Genomic DNA, 15446 nt, shown 5'->3' with positions numbered 1-15446 from the left:
CTCACTGCTGTGTAGTATTCCATTGTAGCAATAATAGTAACTTATTAATTCATCCCACTGTTGATATTTGAATTGCTCGCATTTGGGGACCAAGGTAAATAGTGCATGTCTTAGGATGAATACGTGCACATTTTTTTGTTGGGCACATCCCTAGGAGTGGAACCACTGAGTCAAGCTTTACTAATTATTGCCAAAGCGTTTTCCAAAACAACTGTACCAGTTTACACTTTCACCAGCAGTATATGCTTCACATCTTCACCAACTTTATATATTCTTTCTTTTTTCATTTTAACTATTCTGATGGTGTTGAATTGGCTTCCCACTATAGTTTTCATTCTCTGATGGCTAATGAAGGTGAGTAGGTGGTAACTGGCCACGTAGGTATGCTCTTTTGTGAGGTGCTTGTTCAAGCATTTGCCCATTTTTCTACTGGCTTGTTTGTCCTTTTCCTTATGAATTTGTAGAAATTCTTTATATATTCTGGATCAGAGTCCTCTATATCCATGTTGTCTTCTCCCACTCTCTGGCTTGTCTTTTCACTCTCAATGCTATCTTTTAATAAAAAGAAATTCTTAATTGTAATATCACACAATTTACCAGTTTTTTTCTTTTATGGTTAGTGTTTTTTGTGTCCTGATGAAACAGCAATATTTGTTTCTTAAAAAATTTCAAATGTACTTAATAAATACAGGTGCCATATGATAAACTGCACATATTTAAAGTGTATAATTTGTTAAACTTTGAGAGTGATGGATAATGGACATTATCTTGATTGTGATCATAGTTTCATGGTTGAATACATAGGTCAGAACATCAGTTTTAATAGTTCAATAATATTTAGTCTTATGAAGGTATTCTAATTTGTTTTCCATCTCTCTAATATTGGCCAATAAAATCGTTTTCCCTTTTTTTCCCATCATAAAAGAATAATAGCTCTGTTAAATGTCATAGTGATGAAACAGCATGGATGAACAGAAAATAAGGGGCGTGACTTGTGCAAGACAAGATACGCTAGGTTGCTTGGCAATGCCATCACGTAAGGGAAGAAGAGCAAGAGTGTTTCGCGCAATGATGAGCAGCATTCAAGCTGTGCTGTGCTTCAGTAATGAGCTGTCATGTGTTGTGATGTACAGTTCTGAAGTGATAAAGCATGCAAGCAGCATAGCAAGAAGTGCTGGCCCAGGGTGGTGACAGCTGCCTACTTTGGGAGAAACTGACTGAAGCAGGAGAGGAACAACCTTTCTTCTTAAAAAATGGTTTTTAATTACAAGAGCATCTGCCCCTTTAAAGAAAAATCAGAAAACATTTGTGCCTGAAGTGAAAGTCATTCCCTAGTCCCAGTCTCACTCTTCATAGATAACACCTGGAAATATTTTGGGATGGAACCTTTTAGACATTTTCTATACATGGTTTTATATACATATTAACTAGATAGGTAGATAGGTAGGTAGATACCATCTTTGTTTTTGAAAAACAGGACTGAATTATAATTATGCTTGGCAACTTGCTCTTTCCATTTACTATCTTGTGACTTGTGGCTCCCTTTCCATACCAGTGCTGCCTGCAAATGTAGTTGGTGAGAATGAATTACACAACGAAAGGAAGGATAATGGACTGGAAAATAAATGGTAGAATTTTAAAATGAAATGAAGTTGACGTGTTACCTCCTAGGACATTATTTCCAAATTTTTATCACGTGCAAATAAATATTGTTATGTTTTTGCGTAGAGAAATTTAAAAACGTGACTTTTTTTCCTAAATAAGAAAGCCTCTTTGCTCTTTAACAACAGAAAGGAGAATCCAGCCTGATTCAACTCGTGGATGGACCCTCCCCCTGAAAAGTACACTCTATGACTCTTGAAAACAGCTGATTGGTGTACAACATATGTTTATTCCTCCCCTGTAAAAAAAGAATAGCTCAAGTCCAGTATTTTTAAAATAACATTTTTCTCTGTCATAAAATATAATTTTTCTAAGGGTCCACTGCTGGGGAGAACTGAACAGAGACCAAATGTTAAGGAAGGAAAAAATTCCTTACAGCATGATCTATTACCAGTATTACCAACACCCCAATCAGTTCTTGCGGAAGAACCTCACTCAGAGGAAGCTGAATTGGGAGGGCATTTGGTCCCTCTTTTTCTCTACCACAAAATGAATTTTATGAAGGATGCTTCTCTATTAGGATTTGATTAGAACAACCTGTAGAGGGCGTCCTTGCATCAAGAGCCATAGGGGTTTGAGCAATACTAAGGGAAAAAAAAATTTTTTTTCAATTAAAACTACAATTGTCTGTAGTAAAAGAAAATGTCCATTGTATTGTGGAATTATTATCTAACTGGAGGACCACTGGCATTTACAACAGTAAAGTGCCTTAAGGGTTACCGCATGTATATGAATACATTATATAAATGAATATTCACTGAAATAAAAACTAACGGAATATCTGAAAAGAGTTAAACATTATTTTAAAGGAAGAATGATTGTGAAGCTTTGGATGCAAAAAGACTTAATTATGATTTACTTGTCAATATGAGGTACAGTGGTTAAGTAAATAGACTTTTGAAATCAGAGTGCCTGGGATTTGAACCCTGACTCTGCCACTTACCTGGTAAGTAACCACAGTTACCACTGAGTAACCACAGTGAACTAACAAGACCCTTTTGAGCCCTGTTTCCCCATCAGTAAAATAGGAATGATAATAGCACCTACTTAAAAGAGTGATGAGGATGAGGTAAGCACTTAAAAGTACTTTTTAAATTAAGACACAAATTTCAACACTTGTAGATTTCTTGTCTAATTCTTTATAAAGATCGACAGTTGTACAGAAAATATTTCATAATTGTAAATGCATATGCTGTCCTTTTTAGTAACTTCTCATGACCTAACATTTAACTGAATGCATGCACGTGTTCTGCTTCTCTTCTGTTGTTTCAGGTTTGCTTTCCCCTCCTGCGGTGTCCACTGCTACACAAGGGACTGAGTGAAACAACATGCCCAGCCCCAGATACTCGACCCTTGGGGCATTTGTCGCAGCATTTGGATGCCAAAGAACAAAGAGAAGTAAATAACCTTTTTCCGAGTCTAGAATCTTTCTAAGTTAAAAAAAAAAAAAAAAGTTTTGCTTCCATTTTCATTGCACATCCAACGGATTAGGCAGGGGGCAAATTAAATCCTCTCAGCTGGGGTCGAGTTGGTGTGGTTAGGCTGGAGCCCTCTGCCAGCCTTCTCTTCCCCTAGTCAAGGCCACAGCCTTGCTCTTTCCCTAAAGCGTCTGTCATTTCAGTACTAGCGCGGTACGCCTCCAAATTTCTTGAAATACCATTAACTATGAAGATATCCACGACTTCTGGGGGCCCTACCCGCATAGGTCAGGTACACCTTTCATCCAGAGCCCAGAAAACTCTTCCAGGCTCAGCCAGTGAGCGGGGAGAAGAGCCTCCACAACTGTGAAAAAAGCATCCTCCATGGGGTCAGACGGGCGCGGAATGAAAGCCCTGCGCCCCAGCCAATCCGAGCGCCAGCAATCAGGGCACCACATGGCGTTGGAGTCTCGGGTTTTAAATGGACGGAAATGAGCCAAGTGTCAGCATAGCGCGGATAGGAGAGAATAGGGTTTGCAGAGGGAGGAATGACAGTGGCGAAAAGGGAGAAGTGGAGGAATATGCGCCTTCATTTAGCACCGGGGTAGAAATGGGAGTTATCACGGTCGTCGTCGTCTTCATCATCATCATCATCTGTGTTCAATCAAGTCCTGCGATGTCAGTTCCCCCCATTTCCCTCCATTCGTGTTTCGCTTGGCCGGAGGCAGAGGCCAGTGACGTCCCAGGGGTTCCTTTGAGCTCCGTTCTCTGCGTTCGCCTCCACCACGCGCAGCCTTAGCGTGCGCTCCCACAGGGCGCACCGCGGCGTCAAGGCGGCCTCCCGGAGTCCCGCGCGGCCCTACCCCCGCGCAGCCCCCCAGCGCCCCCCAGCGGCGGCCGGCTGGGCTCAGTCACTTCGCTCGCACCGCACTTGCGCCTGCCCTTCCCGCTCTTCCTCTCCGGCGGTATTTAACCCTCTGACTGTTGGCCTCGCTCTTCCGGCTGGCATCTCTGGCTTTGCCAGTCCTGCGTCTCTGCTGTCCCCTCTCCCTCCTGCGCCCAATCCTCTTTCTCCGCTCTCGCCCGCTTTTCCCCTCACTCCTCCACCTCCCACTCTCCCAGGCTCAGTCGAACCCGGGCCAGGAGGCTACACGCCCAGCCGTCTACGCGGAAATAGCCCCGGCTAGGGGAGAACTTAACGGCTGCAGGTTGCGTAGGTGCGGCAGGAGTTTCAGCGGGCAGAGCCACCAGCCAGGAGGTCCGGAGTGGCATGGCCAGGAAAAGCGCCTTCCCTGCCGTCGTGCTCCGGCTCTGGAGCATCCTCCCGTGCCTGCTGGTGCCACGGGCGGAGGTCGGGCAGCCACCAGAGGAAAGCCTGTACCTGTGGATCGATGCTCACCAGGCGAGAGTGCTCATAGGTAAGGCACCCGCGCCCAATACGGGAGCTTCTGCTTCTTTGCCTACCTGTGTCTTCACTCTCTCTCCCGCTCTTCCATTAAAAAAGGAGAGAAGCATGCATTTAGTAAGTTTTAAAAACTTAATTTACAAGAAAGATTGCTCCCCACCCCCCATTCGCTATTTTCCGTCTAAAAGCTTATAAACTTCTCAGAAAGCCTAAGCTGATCTAGTGTTCTGATCAAGCTCTTGCTAGTTTCTATAACCCTACATTTTTAGGTGGACCCAGCATTTGTTAGCACCAGTTAACTCCGTGTCCATTCCTTTTCCCTGAAAGCATGTGTCTTTGGCATCATTCTTACCACACTCAGGAAAATTAATTGGTACCGAGGCAGGTGCTTTGTGAAAAGAAATGACCCATTACTAATTCTTTGGTGTTCTTTTTGCATGCAATTTCTGATTTGCATTCTTTTAATAAGAACATTAATTCCGGTTTGACAGTCTTATTTTTTTTTTTTAAAAAAAAAAAAACAGGATTTGAAGAAGATATCTTAATTGTTTCAGAGGGGAAAATGGCCCCTTTTACACATGATTTCAGAAAAGCACAACAGAGAATGCCAGCGATTCCTGTCAACATCCATTCGATGAATTTCACCTGGCAAGCTGCAGGGCCGGTAAGTACTGATAACCAGAAAGGTTGAAGAAAATTACCCTTTAATATCTCAAGCACCTGATGGCAGGTAGAAAATACTGTATAGTATGTAATCTGCTACATTTTTACAATTTTTAAGGGTGATTTCTCATCAGATCTTCAAAGCGAATAATGAGTTAACTCCCATTTATTTGAACATGTCACATAAATTAAAGATTCCCAAAAGAAAAAGGGTAGGCAAAAGAAATAATTTTTAAAGGGCAGGCAAAATGCCTAAGATCACTATTTTGATAAGTCTCAGTGTCTTCAGGCTGCTGGAAATGTGGAGACCTCAAATCCCAACATCACTTCTTTCTGTGATCACTGACATTACAGTTTAACATAATATTTAAAAGACTTTTTCCCCATAGTATGTGCCAACCACCTGTGATACTGTTTACACTTTACAACAAATTTTAAAGTCTATAAGTACTTTGAGCATTGTGCATTTGAAAAATATTGTTGAGTGCTATTCACTGGAATGATGTGAACACTATTTCTGGTACAAGTTCACAGACTTAATGTCATATAATAATGTAAAATATTGCAAGCTACTGGGTTTTTTAAGTTACCATTTTAAATACTTTCACATGGAAAAAGAAAACTGAACTATCCTTTTTATGAAAAAAGCATTCCTTTTATTTCTTAGCACATTTTTATCTTTTATGTTACTTTTTGTAGAGTTGCAGTGTTATATAAATGACCTCTGATTTGGGAAAGGGAGAATAAATGGTATGTGATTTTAGTTTCTTTTGTGCAAGTGGAGAATTTATTCGAGGTGACAAATGGTAAGTAATAAATTCTTTTGCTCAATAGTTGGTAAAATGTGTCTACTATGAAATCATTGTAATTATTAAAATTACAGTTTCAGGTCTTTTTGATTCTAAACTTACTTAAATGGCTATTTTCATAAAGAACGTGATTCAGAAAACACTTCATAAAAAGTAGCTATTTTGAAGCAAGACACCACTTTGGTTCCCTCTAATTACCTGTGACAGTTTGGACAAGACCATTTTAGATGCCTTTTCTCCTTCAGGTCTGTTCTCTCATTTTTCTTTTCTAAAATAGATCAAATCTAGACCCTTTAACACTTCCATTGTCACTAAAAAAAAAATAGATGTTTTGGATCCACCAAAGTTCCTAACAGGAAGGTCATCTATTCTGAGACTCCCATTCTACAGATAAGTTCACTGACGCTCTTGTTGCTCTATAAGAAAATTATTCCTTTTCTTCCTACAGCTCCTTCTTCCCACATACTTTATGGGCAACTAATTTTGGAACATTGTGAAATTAGTAGTAAGTCAATGAATGACCTTTTATTACCTCCTTTTCTTTTGCACCTGAATCTATTTTGTTTGACCACTTAACAGCTGGGATCAATATTGATTCTGTGTTTTTAAAAATAACACTTACATACACTTAAATGGATTTGTAAGAACCATTAGAAGGTAGCTTGACTTGTGCCCCTCCCCAGATGAAATGGTTCTGAAACTGCAGGTGAAGTAGAAAATGTCAATAGCTCTTATTGATTGATTGGCTGATTGATTTATCAGTTTTATTTCTTTTTCCCTTGAGTTTATCTTCTGAAGGATGGAATGTGAAGCAAAGGCTTAGATTCCATGCTAGCTCCCTTTTGCAAACATTGGCATATTGTTGTGTACAAAATGGATTGCGTATCAAACAATCTCAGGAATATTTCTTGTAGGGGATTAGAGAAGATGGTAGAGCTGGCATGGAGATGAAGCTTCTAGCATCTTTTTCCTCTCTTGTTTAGGTGTTGATTACCCATGTGGATTATCTCATTATGCAGGACAATGTTAGCACCTCAGTTACCTTATTCTCTCTGTTCAGTCTGCTCCAGTTAGGTTACCACAGGTAACTATGTGAAATCTGGTGCTTCTTTCTTTTTTTTTTTTTTTTTTAGGGTGCAGGTACTAAGAAGGGGGAAAGGATCTATCCAATGCCAAATAGCAAGGGGTTTTAAAATGTTGTTTAAATTTGACTAATGTCAATAAAGTTATGTGATTCCAGTACAATAATTTTGAAATGCATAGAAATTTTGAATACGGGGAAAATAATTACTTCAATACCAATTAAGTATTTTGAAAGGCATCTTTGGCTAAAAGCCAAACCACATCAAAACATCTACATGGAAAATGAAAAGGAAAATGAAAAGTTCATTCCATTATCTAGTTATTTCATCCAAATAATATCAAACACTTAGGGATTTCAACACAAACAAAACATATTGCTGATTAATGAAATTTTAAACTTGATACTTAAGTGTTTTGGCAACACGTGGAAAAAGCTAAAATAGCTTTAGGATTGAAGACCTAGTAGAGAACAGTTATTTACTTCCAATAAATTATTTGTCCAGTAACCCAGGGTGTTCTTGAGGTCATTTAAATAACTTTCATGTTCTACTTCAAACAAATGCAAATAAAAATCACAGTGAGATTCATTTCCCCACATTGCATTGGTCAAGTTTTTCAAAAGCGTTTTTAGTATGTGGAGAATTATGCATCTCTCCACGTACTGGCTGATGGCCACATTAGCCTTTCTGCAGGGCAATTTGACTCTGATGGCAAAAGGCTAGACGCAGATTCCTTGACTAGGAAATAGTACTTCCGGAGATTCATCCTAAGGAAACAGGCATGGATAGGGATAAAATTTTCAGTGCAAGCCTTTTCCTCATTGTGCTATTTATAAAAGTGAAAAAATTGGCAGAACCTAGAGGTCCGTGATAGTGGCAGGTAGCATTAATAAGAATATTTTAGGCATCTACTCAATGCCATGGAAAGATGTTCATGACAAATTAAGTTAATGGTCTACAACAGTATATTCTGTTTGGTTCTATTATAAAACATGTGGACAGACATAGGAAAACACATCTGATAAATGTCTGATCCTCCAAGGTGTTAACATTAAGTACATCTGCATGTTATTACATTCTGGTTTCTCCACAGTGAATGTGTATTGATAATCTTAAAAATTATTTTACATTAAATATGTGTAAAAAGTTGTACTTTAGAGTTAAATTATATATTCTGTATTATAAATAGTTTACTTATATTTATTATCCAGTGTCATTTTTACACTACATGTCACTCAACAAAATGGTAAGAGAATTTGTTTTCATGGCTGATTATAACCTGTGAGGCTCAAATAATTTGCTAATGTTTATCTGATTCTCACTTACCAGTTTCTTGTGAGAGTTTCAAAAATCTGCTCTGGAAAGCTTTCCCGCCTTAAGTCAGATTCTCTGACCTCTTCCTCTGCCTGAAATCCTCGCTTTCCGTGGAAAATGGTCTCCACTTTATCTCCTATTTAAAATATTCATTTTCTGACATTTCCCTTTTCAAGGCTTTTAGATGAGAGGAGAATTTCTACGAAAGAGGCTTAGGCTTAAAGGATTTTTGGTAATTAAAGGGAAAATGCCCTTTGTTACTGTATATAACTTTTAATAGTTGATATTTTTCAATGAGGCATTCCTTATTCTATTTTTTTCCTTAAATTTGAGACAAGTAGGAACCATGAGCAACCACTTTGGTTTCCTAAACTACACCCTAATTAAACATTTTATTTGGAAAATAACCCTTTCTAAACCTAAAGGCTTTCAAATAAAACTTTAACGAGAAGTTTTGTTAGACAAATCTGAATTCTAATACTAGGACACAACTGCTAATTTCCATATATGAACCAATTTGGTGAGAGGCCAAAAATTTGTATTTATAGAAATCATATAAATAGATCTTTATTTATAAAGATCACTTAGACTTGATCTTAGTCATGGTAATATATTTCTAGCACCTGCATAAAATGCTCAGGTGCTGTGAATCTAGTACCTAGTTAATAGGGCAGCTCTTTTTTATGTTGGCTTTTTTTAAAAGCAGTGGTGATGGATTTATGCTGAGCCATCTCTACGCATTTTCTAATCTTCTTGTGACCAAATGCCTGTTTCTGCAATGTTTGGTAGGGGTTGGTGGAGGGAAACTGGTGTCTATGGAATAGAAATTCTCTGGATGAAAATAACTGGCCAAAATTTATTTTATTGTATTTTTTTTAACATTTATTTTTTTCTTTACATTTTCTAGGTGACTATTTTTTAGGGTGTTTTTTTTTCTCTTTTTTGTTGGGGGAGGTAATTAGGTAATTAGAAAAGTCAAGAAACAGGCCATTTTCCTGACAACTGACTCACATTTTTGCTAATTAAAGGAAAATGACTCTACTGACATGTATCTGTAAGATCAACTGGATAATCCAGTTCTGTCATTCAAATGCCCCTGCAGCTCCAGTTAGCTTGTTTTTGCAATGTAGTGTTTGAAATGATGGAACACTGACCCCGGTCAATTGGCTGCAGTTCGAAGTCTGACATTTCCCATTTGGACTGGTTGAGTTGAGGAGACCTGTATTAAAATGTTTTTTTTTTTTTTTCCTTCCTTTCTCCCTTTGACAAAAATCAAAGAAAAACAATAGAGAGTGAATTTTCATTCAAGTACTCCTCTCCCTCTTCAAAGGAACTGCCAAATGCCCTTAGACACCTCCTTCCAACTCTGAAATTATGGTAACACATTATTATTATTTAAATCCCTTAGTGTGTACTGTCCACATTTTTTCCTAGTGGAGTTACAATGGTGTTGGTAGTTACAGTCCAAGGAGTTATATACCTTCACACTCTTGAGGTTTGCCGTCCTACCTTTGTGGTGGTTTTTGTCACCAAATGGAGGAAACGCCTCGTTTTTTGACCCCTGTACCATGGTTTCAAAGTGGGAATGTGAATATGTTTGCATACTGTGGGCATGATTTTTTTTTTTTTTTAAGAAGGTACTCATATCAAAAGCGCAGCTTTAAACCTTTCATGTTTCGATCCTGCTATGCTGTGGTATTTTGCATTCTGGTGTTGTGGACATGCCACGAGGGATCAAAGAGTAATTCTGCAACAGGGCCCATTTCATTTAGCAAAGCAGGCATGTGCCAGCCATCTGTTGTATCTGCTGATAGAAAACAGCAGTAAGTTTCTCAAACTATTGCCAGAAAAAAAGGGGGAGCTTTATAGCTTAGAGGAGATGAGTTACAAGGTACCTTGTAAGCCACATCTGGTTCTAGAGCAGTTTACATGGCATAAATGTAAACCCTGTGATGTCTTCCTTTCACGGTGGTGTAAAGGCACGTAAACAAGCCCTTCGCCGCCAGGCTCTGTGTTTATTCCTGACTTTCAAATGCTTGCACAAATAAAAATCTTTTAAATTGTTGTGAAGTGGAAAGGAAAGATGTTCAGTAAAGTATTTGGTTTTGGATTAAACTCATTTAACTTAAATGTCCCTGATGAATAGGATGGGTGTTGTGAGGGAAAACTTTGGGGATTAAGAGTTTAGTGAAAATGCCTTTCATCTTTCTTTCGGATCTTTGGGGAAGGTATTGTCTGAGCAGGGCTTCTTTTGCTGCAGTTTTTTAGCCAACTCGCTCCATTCGCCATCCTGGGATGACCCTGGTCACATTCCCATGAATGTGGATGGGGAGTTGGGTTCTCATGCAGTGTTTCTGTGTCCAACATTCAGTCAGTCAACAAACACAGACACAGCCACAAACCATACAAAGAGGAGTAAACGTGGTCCCTGCCCTCAGGGAGCTAATAGTCTGGAAAACAAATACCCATCACGTTCTTACAAATGAGGTTAGAAAGTCTCAGATTGGCTGAAAGCACAAAGGATGACACCCTTTTCCCCTGCCTGGAGGAGAAAGGGAGCCAGGAGCTCTCCACTGAGCTCACAGAGCAGGTGATGTCTGAATTAATTCCTGCTGGATGTGGAAGCCCTCATCAGACCGGCAAGATAGGAGAATGCCTCCCAAGAGGGAGAGCTCAGGAGGTTCAAGTGCATGGAGGTCTTAAAGGGAAAAGCATGTTCTAGGTGATCATGACAGATCTTGGGTCTCATCTCAAAAGTCATGGAAATTCAGTGAAGGGGATGTCAAGGTCAAATAATAGGGAAGGGTTCTAGGGGAGGAGAAGGGAGTAGAAATGGTTCAGGGAGGTTTCTCTCTTCTCTGCTGTGAAGAGAATGGATGCAACATTTTGCAGGTTTGTCCCAGGCATATATTAAGTAAATCTTTGGTTTCTGTGTTGATTAGACAGTGGCTTTTCCATAATCATGATTTAACTCTTCTTACCAAACTTTCGGAATAGTTTGCAATGATTCATCTCAGCTCCAGATTAATTTTTTTTTTAGGTGATTAGGGCATAGAACTATAAAAATCACTTTTTGTGAGTGCATAGGACAAAAAAAATAATAATTTTCGAATGGAATCTAGACCTTTGAACTTAATGTAAAAGGATACTTTAACAAGGACAATAATGTTAATTTGAAGAAGAATTCACTTAGCATCTATTCTTAGCTCCTGTACTACCTTTCTAATCATCAAGAAAACCTTTCTAAGCATCAAGAAAAGTACAGTAATAATACAGAAATTACACTTGGCAGGTGATCCTTCAGCCGAAATAATGAGAGGTCAGACATTGGAACTGGATTAATTCAAACTAAGCCTGCTTCTTTCAGCATTTGATTTTATTTCAGAGCTTATTAGTTAAAACTCCAAAGTCACAGGACAGTTTCTGTTCTTCCCTGTTTTCCTCAGGTACGTGTATGGATGTCTGTGCCTCTGAGCTGTACATTTTGTCTTTTTGGATTTTATGAATGAATCTGAGTAAAGAATCTTGAGAAATATCAGGCATCTTTTGAAACTCACTCACGTGAGCAAAATCTCACAGGGCACCAGTGTGTTGTGGGCCTGGGACAAAGGGACAGATTTGGGGAGTTAGTTATTAGCTGGCAGTGAGACAAAGGACGTGAACCCAGGCCTTGCTTAGCTGCTCTTGGCCAGAAATCAGATCATGCCTTGGGGGCAAAACATGACTGAGAACCAATTCCCTGCCCTTGAGAAAATGAGAAGTGAACTGGTGAGGCACCTATATGTAAACAGTTCATCTTAATAATTCCTGGTTGAGTGGTATTGTAGGAGTACTAAGGCATTCCCAAATTAGAATGAGAGCACACAGGAGAAGTGACTCCAGCACTGAGTGACTATTAGGTTAGCCAAGCACAGATGTGGACGAGGAAACAACTTAAGGCAAAGCATACAGACCAGAAATACATCAGCTGGAGAACTAGTGTACGTGCAAGGTGGGAAGAAGAGACGTAGGCAGGGGCTAGGTCTAGAGGACTTTGTCCTTCGTGTTAAGGCATCTGAGACTTACTCTACAGGCAGTGTTGAGTCAGTCCATGAAAAAGTATAAAGTAGAGGATGACACGGTCAGAGTTATGTGCATAGCTTATCCTGTCAGCAGGACGGAGGACAGCTTTGAGGGGAGCTGACCCAGAGGAGGGAAATGAGGGATAATGAAGTACTACATCCGGGATGAAGAGAAGGGAACATGGATTGGGGAAACATTTAAGAGGTAAAAATCTGAAAGTCTTGGTGCTAGGAATAAGGAGTACCTCATTTCCTCCACTCTGCTTCACTGACTTGGCCTTAGCCCTGTTAGCCTTTCTGTCCCCCACCCCCAAGCTCATCCTTCCTGCCTCAGGGCCTTTGCACGTGAAGTTTCCTCTGCCTAGATGCACTCCTGCCAGATTTCTGTGTGGCTTGCTCCCTTGTTTCCCCCATGTGTGATCAAATGTCACCTCCTCTAAGAAAATTTCCCTGACTCTCCTCTCTAAAACAATAGCTAATCCCCACCCCCCAACACACACACACACTGCATCACTCTCAGTCTCCTTCTCTGCTGTGGTTTGTTTTTTTTTTTTTTTATGGCACTTAAAAGAATGATAGTACTTGGTTTTATTTGATCTTAATTGTTTGACTCTCCCAATAAAGGTAAGCCCATGATAGCAACGACTTTGTCTTGTTTGCCATATAACCCCAGGTCCTGAAACAGCTCCTGGCACACAATAGGCAATCAGTAACTATTTGTTGAATAAACGAATGAATACATTATTATTCCCAGTTGATAGATAAAGCAGCTGAGACACAGAGGAGCCAAGGAAACACAGGTGGTACTGACAGAGCTGGGACTTAAACCCAGGCAGGTGAGATCCAGAGCCCTTGCTCTGATAAGTGCTGAGTAGGGATATGAACACAGAGCGAGCTCTGGTGACACAGGAGGAATCAGCTAATTTTGGCTGAGGAAGTAGGGGAAGGCTTCCCCAGAGAAGGTATAATAATCGACTGGGGACATAAGACTGTGCATGAGGTGGTTTAATCAGCTGAGACGGGAATAAGGCAGAGGAAGGAGGGCTGTCACAGGCAGAGGCAAAAAGAACTGTCAAAGTGCATTCTGGGAAAGGCTAATTGTGCCCAAGACTGAGGCTTGGCAAGTGGAAGGGAGAATTTTGGGGGCCAAGGAGGGGGAGATAAGGAGATGAGGCTGGGCATTTGGTAAGGGCCAGATGGAGAAACACTGGAACCCATGACAAGTCACTTGACTCAATTCTTCTATCTATAAGAAAAGCAGTTGTATTACCTTTAAATTCCTCCCAAATTCAGAAATCTTATGATTCTATCTCTTAAGTAAAACATCTGCAGTCATTTACTATTAATGGTCATATCTTTATACAAACTGCAGTATCTCTCTGTTTTTTAAAGTAAAAGCATGAGTCTTCCTCCAGAATTGTCTTGTTGAATTTAAAACGATTCATCTCAGAATCCTTTATCCTATGTCAATAATAATAGTACTTACATAAAGCACCCTCTGGACTGGGCACTCTTTTAAGCGCTTTACAGATACTATCTCATCAGAGCCTCAGAATAATCCTGAGGTAGGTGCTATTACTATCCCCGATTTATAGATGAGGAAATTAGGGCTTACGGAAGTCAAATTACTTGCCCAGGACTACATAGCTAAGAACACTTATGTACACATTTATATACTTTAGGGGTCTTTATTTGATAACGTTTGGAGTATCTTCTCATTCCAAAAAGTAACCAAAGAACACTCATAAATGCTTACATGTCCTAGGTTCTGAGAATACAAATTTTGATTGATCTAACTGCCCTCTAGGAATTCACCAGCTGGTGGTGAAGACTGTGGCATCAATAAGGCAGTCATAATAATTATGGTAAGTTCTCAGGGCCAACACGTACAGGGTTTTTTCATTGCATAAGGAAACCTGACCAAGATGAAACTCAGCCCATCTTTCACTTGTCAGGTCTTATAGCCTCACACAGAGCTGCCTCTGCCCAGAGGGAATACTTCTACCTAATTTGCACAGAGCCTTCATAGGAGCTAGCTGTGGCCCCCATCAAATGCCCTAAGAAAAGTGCTAAGGGAGCATAAAGCATGAGGATATTTGCCATTGATCAGATAATTTTGCAATTGCTACTCGTCCAGAGTAGACATCACAGAGGAGGTAACATCTAAACTGGGTCACAAAAAAATTTCCATAGGCAGAGAGTGGCCAAGCCAGGTGGGGACGGGATGGGCATTCTAAACCTACTGAACGACCCACTGGGAGGTACACAGGATTGAGAATCATTGGTGTAGTTGGAGAATGACCGCTGGTTCAGGGTGGTTAGCGTTTATGGAACAGACCTGAAGCATACAGATCTAAAAAGGTAAGTTTGGGAAGATTATGATGACTTTTGTTTGCACAGTTAACTTGTCTTGTAAAAAGTGAGGAGCCATTGAAAAAGTAGATGGTAACGTGGTATCTATATGAAGGGTAACTTTGGGGGCAGATGGAGGGTCGATGATGTGGTACTTGGCCAAGGACTAGGAGCCAATTAGGAAGTTATTTAAGACACCATGAGAGATGACAAGGATGTGAACTAAGGTAAGCCCTGGGGGGAGAGAGGAAGGAAAGAGGAGGATACCACTGAGATTACACTGTCAGTGTAACTGACAAGATTTATCGACTATGGGTCTTATGGAAATGGAATAGAGGATGACTCAGATGGCTGGGCTGATAGTTTTGTCTTAACTGAGAAATGAATTACAGGAGCAAGAGCAGAACAGTTTGAGGCACAAAGATGTTAGGATCCATTTGGAAATTGCTGAACAATTCAGATGGCAAAGTCTGATATATATTTGAAAACTGGAGTCTAGGGTCAACACTTGAGGTATAGAATAGAAATACTGATTTTAGAGACTTTGGATCCTTCTCTTTCTTCCTTTGACCTCAACTCAATAAATGTTTATTGAGGGCGTACCTAATGCCAAAGCATGCGCTGAATGCTAAAAAAGAAAAAGTAAATTGTATGTGAAGCTTGCCCTCAAGATTACAGTC

At 40.0% G+C, this 15446-nt stretch overlaps 1 protein-coding gene across 1 annotated transcript in view; it reads left to right on the top strand.

Moving 5' to 3' along the window:
* The first annotated feature begins 3645 nt into the window (after window positions 1-3645).
* The window catches only part of WIF1 (WNT inhibitory factor 1), a 65642-nt gene continuing 53841 nt past the window's right edge, over window positions 3646-15446 (top strand). The window contains exons 1-2 of the mRNA XM_010970511.3: window positions 3646-4498; window positions 5010-5149. Coding sequence (XP_010968813.1) covers window positions 4351-4498; window positions 5010-5149 — 288 coding nt within the window. The 5' untranslated portion in view covers window positions 3646-4350. The remainder of the gene's footprint in view (window positions 4499-5009; window positions 5150-15446) is intronic.

This window comes from Camelus bactrianus, chromosome 12 (assembly GCF_048773025.1).
Source record: "Camelus bactrianus isolate YW-2024 breed Bactrian camel chromosome 12, ASM4877302v1, whole genome shotgun sequence".
Classification (NCBI taxonomy): Eukaryota; Metazoa; Chordata; class Mammalia; order Artiodactyla; family Camelidae; genus Camelus; species Camelus bactrianus.
This window is presented reverse-complemented; position numbering and strand designations above follow the sequence as displayed.